The sequence below is a fragment of the Capricornis sumatraensis genome, chromosome 5, assembly GCF_032405125.1.
Source record: "Capricornis sumatraensis isolate serow.1 chromosome 5, serow.2, whole genome shotgun sequence".
NCBI lineage: Eukaryota > Metazoa > Chordata > Mammalia > Artiodactyla > Bovidae > Capricornis > Capricornis sumatraensis.
In genome coordinates this window covers 56553662-56567989 of record NC_091073.1, presented here as the reverse complement: position 1 = coordinate 56567989, position 14328 = coordinate 56553662, and the positions used below count along the sequence as shown (strand labels likewise).

At 38.0% G+C, this 14328-nt stretch overlaps 1 protein-coding gene across 2 annotated transcripts in view; it reads left to right on the top strand.

Moving 5' to 3' along the window:
• Window positions 1-3928: 3928 nt before the first annotated feature.
• MET (MET proto-oncogene, receptor tyrosine kinase) overlaps window positions 3929-14328 on the top strand; it is an 85335-nt gene continuing 74935 nt past the window's right edge. For both annotated transcript variants that reach the window (XM_068972576.1, XM_068972575.1), the window contains exon 1: window positions 3929-5131. In XM_068972576.1, coding sequence (XP_068828677.1) covers window positions 3929-5131 — 1203 coding nt within the window. The remainder of the gene's footprint in view (window positions 5132-14328) is intronic.

The following is a 14328-nucleotide window of genomic DNA, read 5'->3' as shown; positions in this document are numbered from 1 at the left end:
GTGTCCGACTCTTTGCGACCCCATGAATTGCAGCATGCCAGGCCTCCCTGTCCATCACCAACTCCCGGAGTTTACTCAAACTCATGTGCATCGAGTCAGTGATGCCATCCAACCACTCATCCTCTGTCATCCCCTTCTCCTCCGGCCCCCAATCCCTCCCAGCATCAGAGTCTTTTCCAGTGAGTCAACTCGTTGCATGAAGTGACCAAAGTATTGGAGTTTCAGCTTCAGCATCAGTCCTTCCAAAGAACACCCAGGACAGATCTCCTTTAGAATGAACCGGTTGGATCTCCTTGCAGTCCAAGGGACTCTCAAGAGTCTTCTCCAACACCACAGTTCAAAAGCATCAATTCTTCAGTGCTCAGCTTTCTTCACCGTCCAACTCTCACATCCATACATGACTACTGGAAAAACCATAGCCTTGACTAGACAGACCTTTGTTGGCAAAGTAATGTCTCTGCTTTTTAATATGTTATCTGGGTTGATCATAACTTTCCTTGCAAGGAGTAAGCGTCTTTTAATTTCATGGCTGCAATCACCGTCTGCAGTGATTTTGGAGCCCCCCAAAATAAAGTTTGACACTGCTTCCACTGTTTCCCCATCTACTTCCCATGAAGTGATGGGACTAGATGACATGATCATAGTTTTCTAAATCATATATATATATATATGTATGTATGTATACACACACACACACAAATGTTATGTAACCGAGCGAATTGCTTTCAAAGATGAGATCTCTTTTTGATACTTAGAGCAGTCATGTGAGGCCATTGGACCCTGGGACTCAGAGGTGAGTGAATGTATTGGCTAAAGTCACACAACTAGAGAGGGAAAGGGCCAGAACCAGAGCTCTGTCTCGCTTCTGCTCCGGTGCAGTCTCCTTCTTAGCTCAGGAAGCTGCTTCAGTGTTAGTGAAGCATTCAACAGACTGTACAGATTCCTATCAGCCAGATGTGGGACTGAATCTAATTCTAACTGTGACTTTTGGCAAGTTTGCTTGTCTTGAAATGGAGAATAGTAATACTTCCTATGTCACAGGGTGTTTATGAAGAGTATATCAGAGGTTCAGCAGAATGCCTGGCACATGGTGTAGGCACTCAATACATGTTATTGTTATTTTTACTATTTCATGGTTTATTCCTTATTGAAGCTCTGCCTTGCCCTCTGGTCCAGCTATAATTCTGTAGCCTTTAAAGCCTATATTCCCGAATCAGATGCCTTCATTTGGATCCTGAAAATCATTGTGTCCTTAACCTTCTTTCTTGTTGTTTTTCCATATCTCATGAATGTGAAGAGGAAGTCATATACATTGTGTCTTATCTTCAGGAAGCCCTAAAAGCTACTATACAATCCTTTCTTTCATTTCTTGCTGACCTCAGATTGCATGCCCTGCTGTAGATATTCTAAACTTTCTCCTACACCCTGAAGTCAGTCCCTGGTAACTCCTCTGTATCCATCAGTTTCAGCAGATGATCATATACCCTAATTTATTTTTAGATATTGAGATCGTATGCCCTAAACTCCTTAAATGTTCCTATATCTATATCTGACATCTCATCCTCTCCTGCTGTCTCAGAAAGAGTCTTCTCTTACATTTCAGGGCTCTTGGAAATGCCTCGTTTTGCTCCCTTGGAATGTTGATCAAGTACTTTTATCTCCCTCATTTGCCCTTTTTGTTTTCCCCACTTCTCTAGGTTCAACTACTTGTATTTCTGATTATGTCACATACTCTCTCTTGCCACTGTGTCTTTGCGCAAATGGCTCTCCCACTGGAAATTACCATTCCTCGTTGTCCTTCAAGACTCAACTTGAGCATCATTTCCAGTATGATTGTTTGCCCTTCTTACAGACTGCCATAATTTGTGTCAACCCTGTGCCTCTGCCAAGTGACTGTGTGGTTCCCAGGGAAGGTACCGTGTTCTGTATTCCCAGCATCTACCACAGTGTCTGGCCTTTAGTAAATACCCAACAAATGTTAGAAGGAAAAGAGACCTACAAATGAGTGTGTGTCTTTTCTACACTCACTCATCCCTTCCTTTGTATTTTTGGGGCCACCATCTTTCTTCTGGCCCTTTTTATGTTGTGGGCTATAATACCTGTCATCTGGTCTTCTCGTTGCCAGGTTCTACCTGCTCTAAGTCACTTTGCCTCCAGATCAATCTTCCTAGAGTAAAACCTTGCTCATATGACTCTCTACCTCAGAATCCTTCAGTGACTTTCTATTATCTCCTAAATAATGCCTGTGAGGTGAAGGTGAAGTCGCTCAGTCGTATCTGACTCTGTGATCCCATGGACTGTAGCCTACCAGGCTCTTCCATCCATGGGATTTTCCAGGCAAGAATACTGGAGTGGGTTGCCATTTGTCAATTTGGTAGGATAAAATGATCTTTGATTTTGGAATCAATAAGATTTGAATTCAGGTTCTGGCTACTACACTTATCTGTTCTGTGACTTTGAACTTACTGTTTAATTTTTATTCACTCATTTATTCAACGTATATTTATTGAACACCTTCTTCATTCTAGGCTCTATATGAAGCCGATGAGATGGAGTGATGAGCCAAACAGGCATTGTCCTTTTCTTCTGGATCTCAAACGTACTGGACTTGTCCATATTTCTCATGATCATAGTAATCCCAAGTACAGGCCATACTTTCCTCTCTTGATGCTTTTAGCTTCTGGTTTTTGCTATACAGAAAATCATAATAGCATGTACTATAGTAATTTGCATATGTGTATCATATCTCAGCTTCAGTGTAAGTTCACTGAAGGGTAAGTGCCATGTCCCATTTCCCAAACTGCAAGCACAGAGCCATGCACAGTGAATTCTGTTGTGTCTCTGTGGACTTCGAGTTAGTCTTTGGCATAATTACAATGCCCAGTATGTTTTTAGAGACTCTTTTGTCCTGTCAGAATTACACATTCTTTAAAATGAAGGGGAAGTAGTAGCCATTTGGTTTCTGTTCCTTCTAAGGCCTCTCTTTTCCAAACCTGCCTGTAACTATTATAAGTAGAACTCACAATGTGGACCTTCAGTTTTTAAAACCTGGATAACAAGTCCACTCATGCTTCCTAGTAGAAATACTGTCCATGCACATAAAATGGCATGTTAAAATAACGTTCTTTTAACTAAATAGCTTTTGACTTGGTAATGAACAATATGTTGTTTTTCCCTGAGCAATAATTCCAGCACTTTAGTCTTAAAGATTATATTTTATACATTTTTAGCTTGCTGTTTTTACATTCCCAGTGATCTTACATTAAGTTAAGCATTTGTCTATCTAAAACAATAGGTCGATTATAGCCAAATTATAACCATACCTTTTCTCTGCACACAAAATCCTATAAACAGCATGTGATCATATTGCTTCTAGAATTTATGATTGTTTTCTTCCAAAAGGAAGCTAAATTTAGCTTAGTAATTCTACATGCTCCCAAGGAAACAATGCCTGCTGTGATTTGTAGAGTAAATGAATCTGAACCACAGTTCCTTTACTTGACTAACTGAGAAAGTTTAAATATCACCCTAGTCATTAACCACAGATATTAAACCACATGAAACAACCAGCAAGGAGTTAAGAAAGAAATGTGCTATTTTTCTGACTTCACTGCTGAATGAGTCTAACTTAGTTGTTGTATCATTCTTAATACAGAACATTGTTTGCATCTTATAATGGTTCTCTAAAATTACTTGTTTGTGGCTTGAGTTCTAAAATTAAAACTATGTAAAGTCATGTCCAACTGCACAATGCATCTTTATGTGAAGCCAACTAGAGTTTTTTGTTTTCACTCAATGTAAAACTTCCAGTTAGGAAGATTTGTTTCTAATAGTCTAACTGGTATAGTTCTCTCAGTTTCTTCTTTGTTTCTAATGACAGCTAAACTGCTCTTGCCTTGAACGTCTTTTGGCAGATAAAATTCTCACCATGAAGGCCCCTGCTGTGCTTGCACCTGGCATTCTTGTGCTTCTGTTTACCTTCGTGCAGAAGAGCAATGGGGAGTGTAAAGAGGCACTAGTAAAGTCCAGGATGAATGTGAACATGCAATATCAGCTTCCTAACTTCACTGCAGAAACATCCATCCGGAATGTTGTTTTGCACAAACATCACATTTACCTCGGTGCCATTAACTACATTTACGTTTTAAATGACAAAGACCTTCAGAAGGTTGCTGAGTACAAGACTGGGCCTGTGCTGGAACACCCAGATTGTTTCCCATGTCAGGACTGCAGCCACAAAGCCAATTTATCAGGTGGTGTTTGGAAAGATAACATCAACATGGCTCTGCTTGTTGACACGTACTATGATGATCAACTCATTAGCTGTGGCAGTGTCCACAGAGGGACCTGCCAGCGACACGTCCTGCCACCCAACAATACTGCAGACATAGAGTCGGAGGTTCACTGCATGTATTCTCCTCAGGAAGACGAAGAGACCAACCAGTGTCCTGACTGTGTGGTGAGTGCCCTGGGAACCAAAGTCCTACTGTCTGAGAAGGAGCGATTCATCAACTTCTTCGTGGGCAATACCATAAATTCTTCTTACCTTCCAGATCATTCATTGCACTCGATATCGGTGAGAAGGCTAAAGGAAACGCAAGATGGTTTTAAGTTTTTGACAGACCAATCCTATATTGATGTTCTACCTGAGCTCCAAGATTCCTACCCCATTAAGTATGTCCACGCCTTTGAAAGCAACCATTTTATTTACTTTTTGACAGTCCAACGGGAAACTCTAGATGCTCAGACTTTTCACACAAGAATAATCAGGTTCTGTTCCACAGACTCTGGATTGCATTCATACATGGAAATGCCTCTGGAGTGTATTCTGACAGAAAAGAGAAGAAAGAGATCCACAAAGCAGGAAGTGTTTAATATTCTCCAAGCTGCATATGTCAGTAAGCCTGGGGCTCAGCTTGCTAGGCAAATAGGTGCCAACCTGAATGATGACATTTTGTACGGGGTGTTTGCACAAAGCAAGCCAGATTCCTCAGAACCAATGAATCGCTCTGCTGTCTGTGCATTCCCTGTCAAATATGTCAATGAGTTCTTCAACAAGATCGTCAACAAAAACAATGTGAGATGTCTCCAGCACTTTTATGGCCCCAACCATGAACACTGCTTCAATAGGGTAAGTCACACAGCTTCCCTACTTGCAAATTATGAGGTACATGTCAGAATAGGTACCAGCCTAAAAGAGAATATCAAGGGCTTTTTGATGCTTGGTAAATTGTATTTATCCAAATGTTTGGAAATTCTTTCCAAGAAAATTTAGAAATTGAATCTTCATTTAAAGATAGAATCATAACTTGAGAAGAAGTTAATGTGATAGCTTAAAGAAAATATAAAATATTTTTACAATTTGGGTTTGCATGTTTGCCAACATTTTTCTGATTATTAACTTCACTTCTCACGTAAGCTTTAGTAGTTCTGGTCAGATGTACATAAAGTTAGCACAACCGCAGTTCTGTAAAGCACAATTATTGAAATGCCATGCAGCCTTTACAACATTTAGAACAAGATGCTTAATTGTAGGTGTTAAAGGCTTTTTTTTTTTAATGAGGTCCCATTCGCTCACTGATGTGTGAATTATCTATATTCTTGGCTCTACTTAAAGAAACAACTAAAAACAACCAAAAAACTCTTCTAGAATGTTGATACATTAAACATTATTAATTAGAAAACTATAGAGGAAATTTTCGCTCTCAGATTCCTCCTCTGGATCTTGGCTTCAATGCATGAAGTCCTACTTGAATGGGCATGTATCTACCAAGTTCTGATTTGGTGCTTTTCACCTGGTTGACATTTGATGTCTATAGATATAAATATTTTGATTGATGAATGTTTATGCAACATGGAATGGTATTTTCACAGGAACTGTTAGGGAAATTCTTTGTTGCTTTGATTTAAATATAGTAAAGGCTAACAGCTATACCCAGAGGATTTTTCCTGCTGGTCATCAGATCATTTAGGGCTAGCATCAAATTGAGAGGAAGAACACCAAATTGGGAGTCCATTGTGGCCTTGCACTTTCTTGGTGGGGACCCAGATTTGAACATTACAGAATTGCTATTGCCTCCTAATGTAAGGACCACTAGTGATCATAACTGGATGAACAAATGGTATAGCTTTTCTAAAGACACCTGACTTTGAGAATGTACATCTCCCTTACTCTAACAATTTTCAGTCTAAGTGGTAAAGGTTATAATTGCAAGCAGGAAGAACATTTCACATGTCCTTGATAAAAGAAAGTATATAATTTGCAGATGGGTACCGAGGACATATGAATTCAGAAACGTTTGTTTTACTTTTGCTGAAATGTCTAGGATACTTCTCCAGATGGAAAATCTATGTAGTTTATTTATAAAGTTAGAAAAATGCTTCGGAGAAAATGAATCCATCTTTCAGTGAACTAAAGCCATAACTTACTTCCTTCCCTCTCCAAAGTCTATGAATATACATAATATACATACATATAAATTCCAACTAAGACTTATTTCTCCCTGAATACATTTTAATATGTGTTGCAAAATCTGTGAGAAGCAATGGGATTGCTCATGAGACTACCCCTTTTCCTTACTAGAAAATGCAAAAGAATGAAAGGAAACAAAAAACTTTCAGAAACCTGGGAATTAGGAAATAAAAGTGTAATATTAATAGCATTTCAGAGAAAACACTTTCCTGCATCCAATAAATTGCTTCAGAAACACAAGTTTAGAAATGAGTCAATTGGAAATTCCTGCAGGGCCTCTAAAGTACACGACTTTGTTATTTAAATCTTGTTGTGTGAATTTGTTGAAAACTAAAGAGACTTTACCTTACAAGGATATATTGATATCTTATCTCTTTGCTTTATTTTGTACATTTCAAACCCCAGATATAAAAGTATTTATCAATTCTAGAAATTCTCAAAACACAGCTGAACTTTATCCTACCCCTTTGACATTTTTAGTGTTCCAAGAGGAATAAAAAGGCAGGATTACCCAATGAAATTCAGGTCAGTTTTATCACCCAGGAAAAATGCCCAAAATGCACCAACCACACCTGAAACTATTATCACTCCCATCGCAAAAATTCTTGTGGGAAACAAGATGAAACTTGCCAACATAGTCGTCTTACAAGGGAAGCCAACTTTAATACTAGCCAAATTCCATAAAGACAAATACCTTCAAATCTCTTCATTTATTTGCCTGTTTATCTTTTCTGGTTACTGAAGGTCAGAATTCTTCCAAGAGTGAAACTACCCACATTCTCAGTTTTCGTATACCCGCCACAGAAAGACCTCAGGTTGTTCCAATAACCAGGATACAGACATATCCCAGCTTCATCTTAAAATGAAGGCACCTACAGCCATTACTCACACAAAACCAAATGATTTACAGGATCAAATTAGTTTGGAAAGACTCTAAGCAACACAACTACTCCATTTTGTCTTGGCAGATTTACTTGGCAGAGATATCAGGTGACCCAACTATTTCCTGGAATTGAGTTTTTATTTTGGCATAACATTTAGTAAATAGATACATATATTATAGTTTTGTTATTAACATGTCTAATCAATCAGATCTTTATAGAGGAACCATTGTGTGCTCTGTGGACAAAGAAAGCTGCAGTGCTAACTTTCCATAGAGGCTTTGGGAGCATGTTTGCAGCAGCAGGGGTTTTCTGGCCCTCCTTGAGCGTCCGCCCTGTACAAAATGTATCTCTATCACAGGATCAGACAGAGCACCAGGAAAAGGTCTTTTAGATTTTAAGGGTCCAGCAGTAGCATCAGACCTGACTTGCTTATTTTAGATCATGTATGATGTTGCTTTTTCCACTCTCATATTTTATAAAAGTATATGTGCAAACTTTCATACACATCTTCTCATATTAATGACATCACTAAAACCCTCTTTCGAGTTATCTGATAGTTTCCAGAGCAGGTCATCTTCTCCTCTTAGTTATTTATACTTCAAAACTCATTGATTCCCCATATGATGCTGTTTCTGGAAACATCCGACGCCACAGATATCCATTCATGTACTATTAGTGTTGACTATTAGTTGTTCTTTATCTTTATAGTGTAACCATTTTCTTTGTTGCTTTTGAAAGTGACTGCTAAAGGGTTTGTTCACAGTGATTTCTACCTTTTAGAAATATGAGATTCTACATCCACAAATAATTAAATCTTTGGTCTTAAAAGTCTTTACTGCCCTTTTTACGCATTCATCATTCAACCTCTGTAAGCATTCTAAATTAGTATTGATTGAAGTTGTTTTAGGTTAATGTGTGTTCCCTAAACAGTACATTGTTATTCAACATAAAATAACAGAAAATGCCACATAATCTGGAGACTTGGAAAATCCCCAAATTTGGGCATTAAAAAAAACCTTCATGTTCTATTTTGTGATAAAGTATTAAAAATTCACTTTAAGCACATTGATTGGATATCCAACAGTGTCATATAAGAGATTTAGTAACATGACAGTTATTCCAGGAAAAAAACTAGAATCAGTATACGTTGGCCTAATTTCTTCCAAATAATCAATATTGAATAAAGGAATTTTTTGTCATCAAATTACAGTATACTTACTAACAGAATTGGAATTATGCATTTTGAAAGATTTTTAATCAAAGTTGAAATGAAAAAGGGGTCTTTGAAATATCTCTCACCTATCTTAAAAATAGTTATGACATTATACTTTCTCTTGCAATCCCAATATCAGAGTTTTATTTTACATATAAGCATTTGAAAGAACATAAATAGACTTGTAGCAAATATTTTTACCAATATCTTGGTCATCTTAATGACCAGTGATTGATCACTTAAAGGGGAAAAGCATGCAATTTGGTGTCAGAGTCACCTGGTTGGAAGCCCTGGTCTCCTATGTACCACCTGTGTAACTTCTTCCACATTACCTAATTCTTATAGCCTCAATCTCCTCATTTGTAACATGCAGATAGCAATACCTACTTCTTACGCTTTCTGTAAAAACATGGGATAATAAATATAAAGTACCTGGCACATAAGATAATCATAAATTTAGCTAGTTGGGAGGCAGCACAGTCTCATGGAACAAGAGATCTGGATTCAAACTTGTACCCCATGATTTTCTATCTGCCTGTCCTGAGCTGCTGCTGCTGCTAAGTTGCTTCAGTTGTGTCCGACTCTGTGTGACCCCATAGACAGCAGCCCACCTGCAAGAACACTGGAGTGAGTTGCCATTTCCTTCTCCAATGCATGAAAGTGAAAAGTGAAAGTGAAGTTGCTCAGTCGTGTCCGACCCTCAGCGACCCCATGGACTGCAGCCCACCAGGCTCCTCCATCCATGGGATTTTCCAGGCAAGAGTACTAGAGTGGGTTGCCATTGCCTTCTCCAGCCTGTCCTGAGAGCATTATTTAAATCCAATGAACCCATTTTCCTCCATGCAGGACTATGGTGTGGACAAGTGCAACAATGTTTATAAGAGGCTCTAACTTTGTCCTTGGCACCTAATAAATAATAGCTCTCATTGTAAGGGGTATTTGTGTAAAGAAAGTCAAATTCAAATTACTGGATTGTTTTCTGGAAGAGGCACATTCTGGTTCTATTGCTCACAGGGGTCTTTTACTTCCCTGACTGACTGTTAAGAGTGACCACCTCCATAATGTTTAATTTGTATAAGTCCTCCTGAATACTTAATAGTTTCAAAAGGCAAAAAGGAGATATGAGAGTGGTGGTGGTTTGGAGGGTGACGAGAAGGACAGCTGAATCAGAATTGTGCTCTGTAGTCAATCTAGAAGGTATAAGGTGCTCCTTTCCCTGACTTTAATTCTAACTACCTATGGTACTATAAAATACAATGCTTATGTTATGCTTAAGTTATATGTTGAAGAATTTGCAGATAATGAAGTTTTAGAAAAAGTCAACCTCAAGGTTTTTTGTACCAAGCTTCCTTGTTTTTAAACATCATTTATACTCAAAGAGTAGCCAACTGCTTCCCAAAATAAAGGAAACTTAAAGTAGTAATTTTCCATCTCCGTTTCAGAGTGCCAAAGTTAAAGGGTCACCACTCAGAGCCATCAAAGGAAGAAAGCAAAATGATTAGAACAGTTTTGAATGAAAACAAAATCAAAACAAGATGCAAACAAGGGGTAATAGAAATAGGCATAAAAATAAACATACAGTGATGTTTCTTTATTACTATTATAAAGATGATAGATGAGTAAAATTGGGTTACATTTAAGTTGTAATGGAAGAAAATAATTGCAGCCTTCCATCAGGAAACCACAGGGACCATTATTGATCTGTCATCCTCAGGGCATGTCTCATAATATTTAATAAAATAAACAAAGATTTATAACTCTTTATAGGCCGTATATCTATAATCTCCCATACCACACCATTTGAACTGGAAATGTGGAGTCAGTGTTACAAGTAACATCCATATAATTATACTGGTTTGGCATGCTTATTTAAACAGTCTAGCACTCTCAAGAGAACACATTTCGTATTAGGGATGAAAAATGTGAAGTCAGATTTCAGGGTTTTTTTACTTCCTGTGCTTCAAAATGGGAGAATATTATCCTATTTGAAAAATGCTATTGAGGATTCTTCATTCTAAACACACTAAACATCTTGGCCATATGCCAAATGTAATAGATTACCAAAGCAAAATCTTGCAAGAAAGAAAATCCTTCACATCTAAGGATTCAATCTACTTAAAAAAAAAATCAAAGTAGTAATTCATTAATTTTACACTCGATTCCTTTCCTTCTGTAAACTCTTCTTTATTGTCTCCCAGGCTCAGGGAGTTGCTGCTCCCTAACTTAGTTGAATTTTCCATGTTGTCTGTCTCATAAAATGTACTACATTGTATTATTTTATTAAGAGGAATTTAAAATCATTTTCTTTCCAGAATTTTGTAACGCTGTCTTGAGATCACAGGGCACACCATTGGGGTATCAGAAAACATGTTACAGAGTGAGCCGTTAAAGATGTTTGCTTTTTTTCTCATCCTCCTGATAACCCTTCTTTAAACCATTTTGTAGTTTATTCACAGGTACACCCTAGGAAAGAATGAAAAAACAAAGACATGATGTTTGAAATAAGTTAAACAAAGAAACACAGTTAACGCTGAGATGATCACCAAAACTATAAATAGGTTTAACCTGTGAATTATATCAATTCAGAATGTGATTGATAATATTTCCCACCTGTACATGGATATTTATGCGTAAAGTGTGTGACATGCATTATAAATTAATTCTTCATTTTTCTCAATGTCCTTTGAAGCAAGTTGTGTGATCTTTTATTTAAGTCGTTGATTTCTACATGGAGATTCGCTTCGTTAAATTAATTGAGCAAACAGTAAGGAGTTCGGGCAAAAAAAAAATCCTATGGTTTTTGAAAAGTTGAAGTGATAATAAAATTCTGAAGCTACAGCTCTGGTACATACATTATTGCCATACAACCACATGATTAGAGACTTCTGAAAGCATATGAGACTTCACATTCTTATTACCTTCTTGAGTAATCATAGATTTTTTATTCCAAATAATGTTATCAAATTTTGAATGTTACCTTCTTCCTTCAGACTTCTATCTTATTGATGGCATTCCATCCTGCATTATTATCTCCTCTAATAAGAAAAATGAGGAGCTGTCAGAAATTGGATAGAAGACCCACCAGGAATTTCTGCCGTTGCTTATTCATAGGTTGGCACAGATACTGAGTCAGTGGGCACCCAGAGTTCAGGATGACTCAGTGCCCAGATATGTGCTGTAAGTCACATCTCCAGTGTCCAGAGAGGGCTATAAAGGGCTTATTTATCAGGGAAATGAAACCAAGTGCTCAGCTACTCTTGATATCATTAAAACTCCTTTTATTTTTTAAAAAATATAATAGTGAATGTGCTAAATGATTCTAGGATCCTGGATACATTCCAGTCTGCTCATTATATATTTGTTCTCTAACTAAAATGGTTCATTTGCATATGAATGACTTTCTAAGTAAAAGCCTTGGAAAAGAGGCTTCCTGCACTTCACCCTAGACCTAGGCTAAGGTAGGGCAGATGAAGTGTGTCTTCCTTCCATACTGCAAAAATATCTGATACTCTCTTGTTTCTCAACAAGAGAACAGAAAAATATATTATAAATGCATGCTAATATAGAATAAGGCTTGTTTTAACTATTCTTGATGTTCAGTAATGGAGGTGTTTTATGAACAGTATCTAACTATAAAACAAAAAAATAATTAAGACTAAAGTCTGACTTAAGTTGTTTGATTTGAATAAATCACCAAAATATTTATCAGTCAAAGAACATTAAAATGGTGATATTTCAAATGATGCTGTAGGTAAAGGTATGAATTGAGGTCAGTTTTGATTTGTAAAGCATTCTTTTCTAGAATTGATACTACAAACATTAAAGTTGCTGAGTTTTCATCTCAAAATATATGGCTTTCTCATGATTTGCTAGAATTTGACTCATGTACCAGAAAATGTAAATCTGTATGATACTAAATTTTCTGATGACATTTTAAATTTAAAATCCATTTAACACTTGCCTCTAGCAACTAATCTACAAACTAAACTATAGGTAAAATGCTACCCAAGGAAAAGGGAAAAATACAAAGATTAAATTGATATGTTAGCTCTGAGTGAATCAACAGTATTTAGTGCTAAAGCACTAAGCAGATTAAAAGCAATAATGCAGTGGCAGTCAATAGTAAAAATGAATATCTCTAAAAATTATCTTGGCAATAAAACGTGCAACATTTTCCATTTATTTTAAGCTAATTACATTACATGCTTGTTCGTTCATTTTATTAGTTTAAACCAAGTAGTAGAAGCCTAACCATTTCATTTAATGCATAAAACTGCCAAAAACTTATAATCTTTGTTTTCATCAAGAGACAGAGGAAAGGACTTATTCATACAACTAAGATTCAATAAAAAAATTCAACAGAAATTTACTGACTGTCTAACCCTGCTGCTGCTACTGCTAAGTCACTTCAGTCGTGTCCGACTCTGTGCGACCCCATAGACGGCAGCCCACCAGGCTCCGCCGTCCCTGGAATTCTCCAGGCAAGAACACTGGAGTGGGTTGCCATTTCCTGCTCCAATGGATTAAAGTGAAAAGTCAAAGTGAAGTCGCTCAGTCGTGCCCGACTCTTAGCGACCCCATGGACTGCAGCCTACCAGGCTCCTTTGTCCATGGGATTTTCCAGGCAACAGTACTGGAGTGGGTTGCCATTGCCTTCTCCGACTGTCTAACCCTACTGGTCTTAAAATAATGAGTGATAGAGGCCTGGTTCTTGCCTTTATGAAGCAAACCTGCTGGGAGAGGAGATGACAATAAACAGTCATCAGTTCAGTTCAGTCGCTCAGTCATGTCCGACTCTTTGCAACCCCATGAATCGCAGCATGCCAGGCCTCCCTGTTCATCACCATCTCCCGGAGTTCACTCAGACTCACGTCCATCGAGTCCGTGATGCCATCCAGCCATCTCATCCTCAGTCGTCCCCTTCTCCTCCTGCCCCCAATCCCTCCCAGCATCAGAGTCTTTTCCAATGAGTCAACTCTTCTCATGAGGTGGCCAAAGTACTGGAGATTCAGCTTTAGCATCATTCCTTCCAAAGAAATCCCAGGGCTGATCTCCTTCAGAATGGACTGGTTGGATCTCCTTGCAGTCCAAGGGACTCTCAAGAGTCTTCTCCAATACCACAGTTCAAAAGCATCAATTCTTTGGCACTCAGCCTTCTTCACAGTCCAACTCTCACATCCATACATGACCATAGGAAAAACCATAGCCTTGAGTAGATGGACCTTAGTTGGCAAAGTAATGTCTCTGCTTTTGAATATGCTATCTAGGTTGGTCATAACTTTTCTTCCAAGGAGTAAGCATCTTTTAATTTCATGGCTGCAGTCACCATCTGCAGTGATTCTGCAGCCCAAAAAAATAAAGTCTGACACTGTTTCCCCATCTATTTCCCATGAAGTGATGGGACCGGATGCCATGATCTTCGTTTTCTGAATGTTGAGCTTTAAGCCAACTTTTTCGCTCTCCTCTTTCACTTTCATCAAGAGGCTTTTTAGCTCCTCTTCACTTTCTGCCATAAGGGTGGTGTCATCTGCATATCTGAGGTTATCGATATTTCTCCCGGCAATCTGGATCCCAGCTTGTGTTTCTTCCAGTCCAGCATTTCTCATGATGTACTCTGCATAGAAGTTAAATAAGCAGAGTGACAGTATACAGCCTTGACGTACTCCTTTTCCTATTTGGAACCAGTCTGTTGTTCCATGTCCAGTTCTAACTGTTGCTTTCTGACCTGCATACAGCTTTCTCAAGAGGCAGATCAGGTG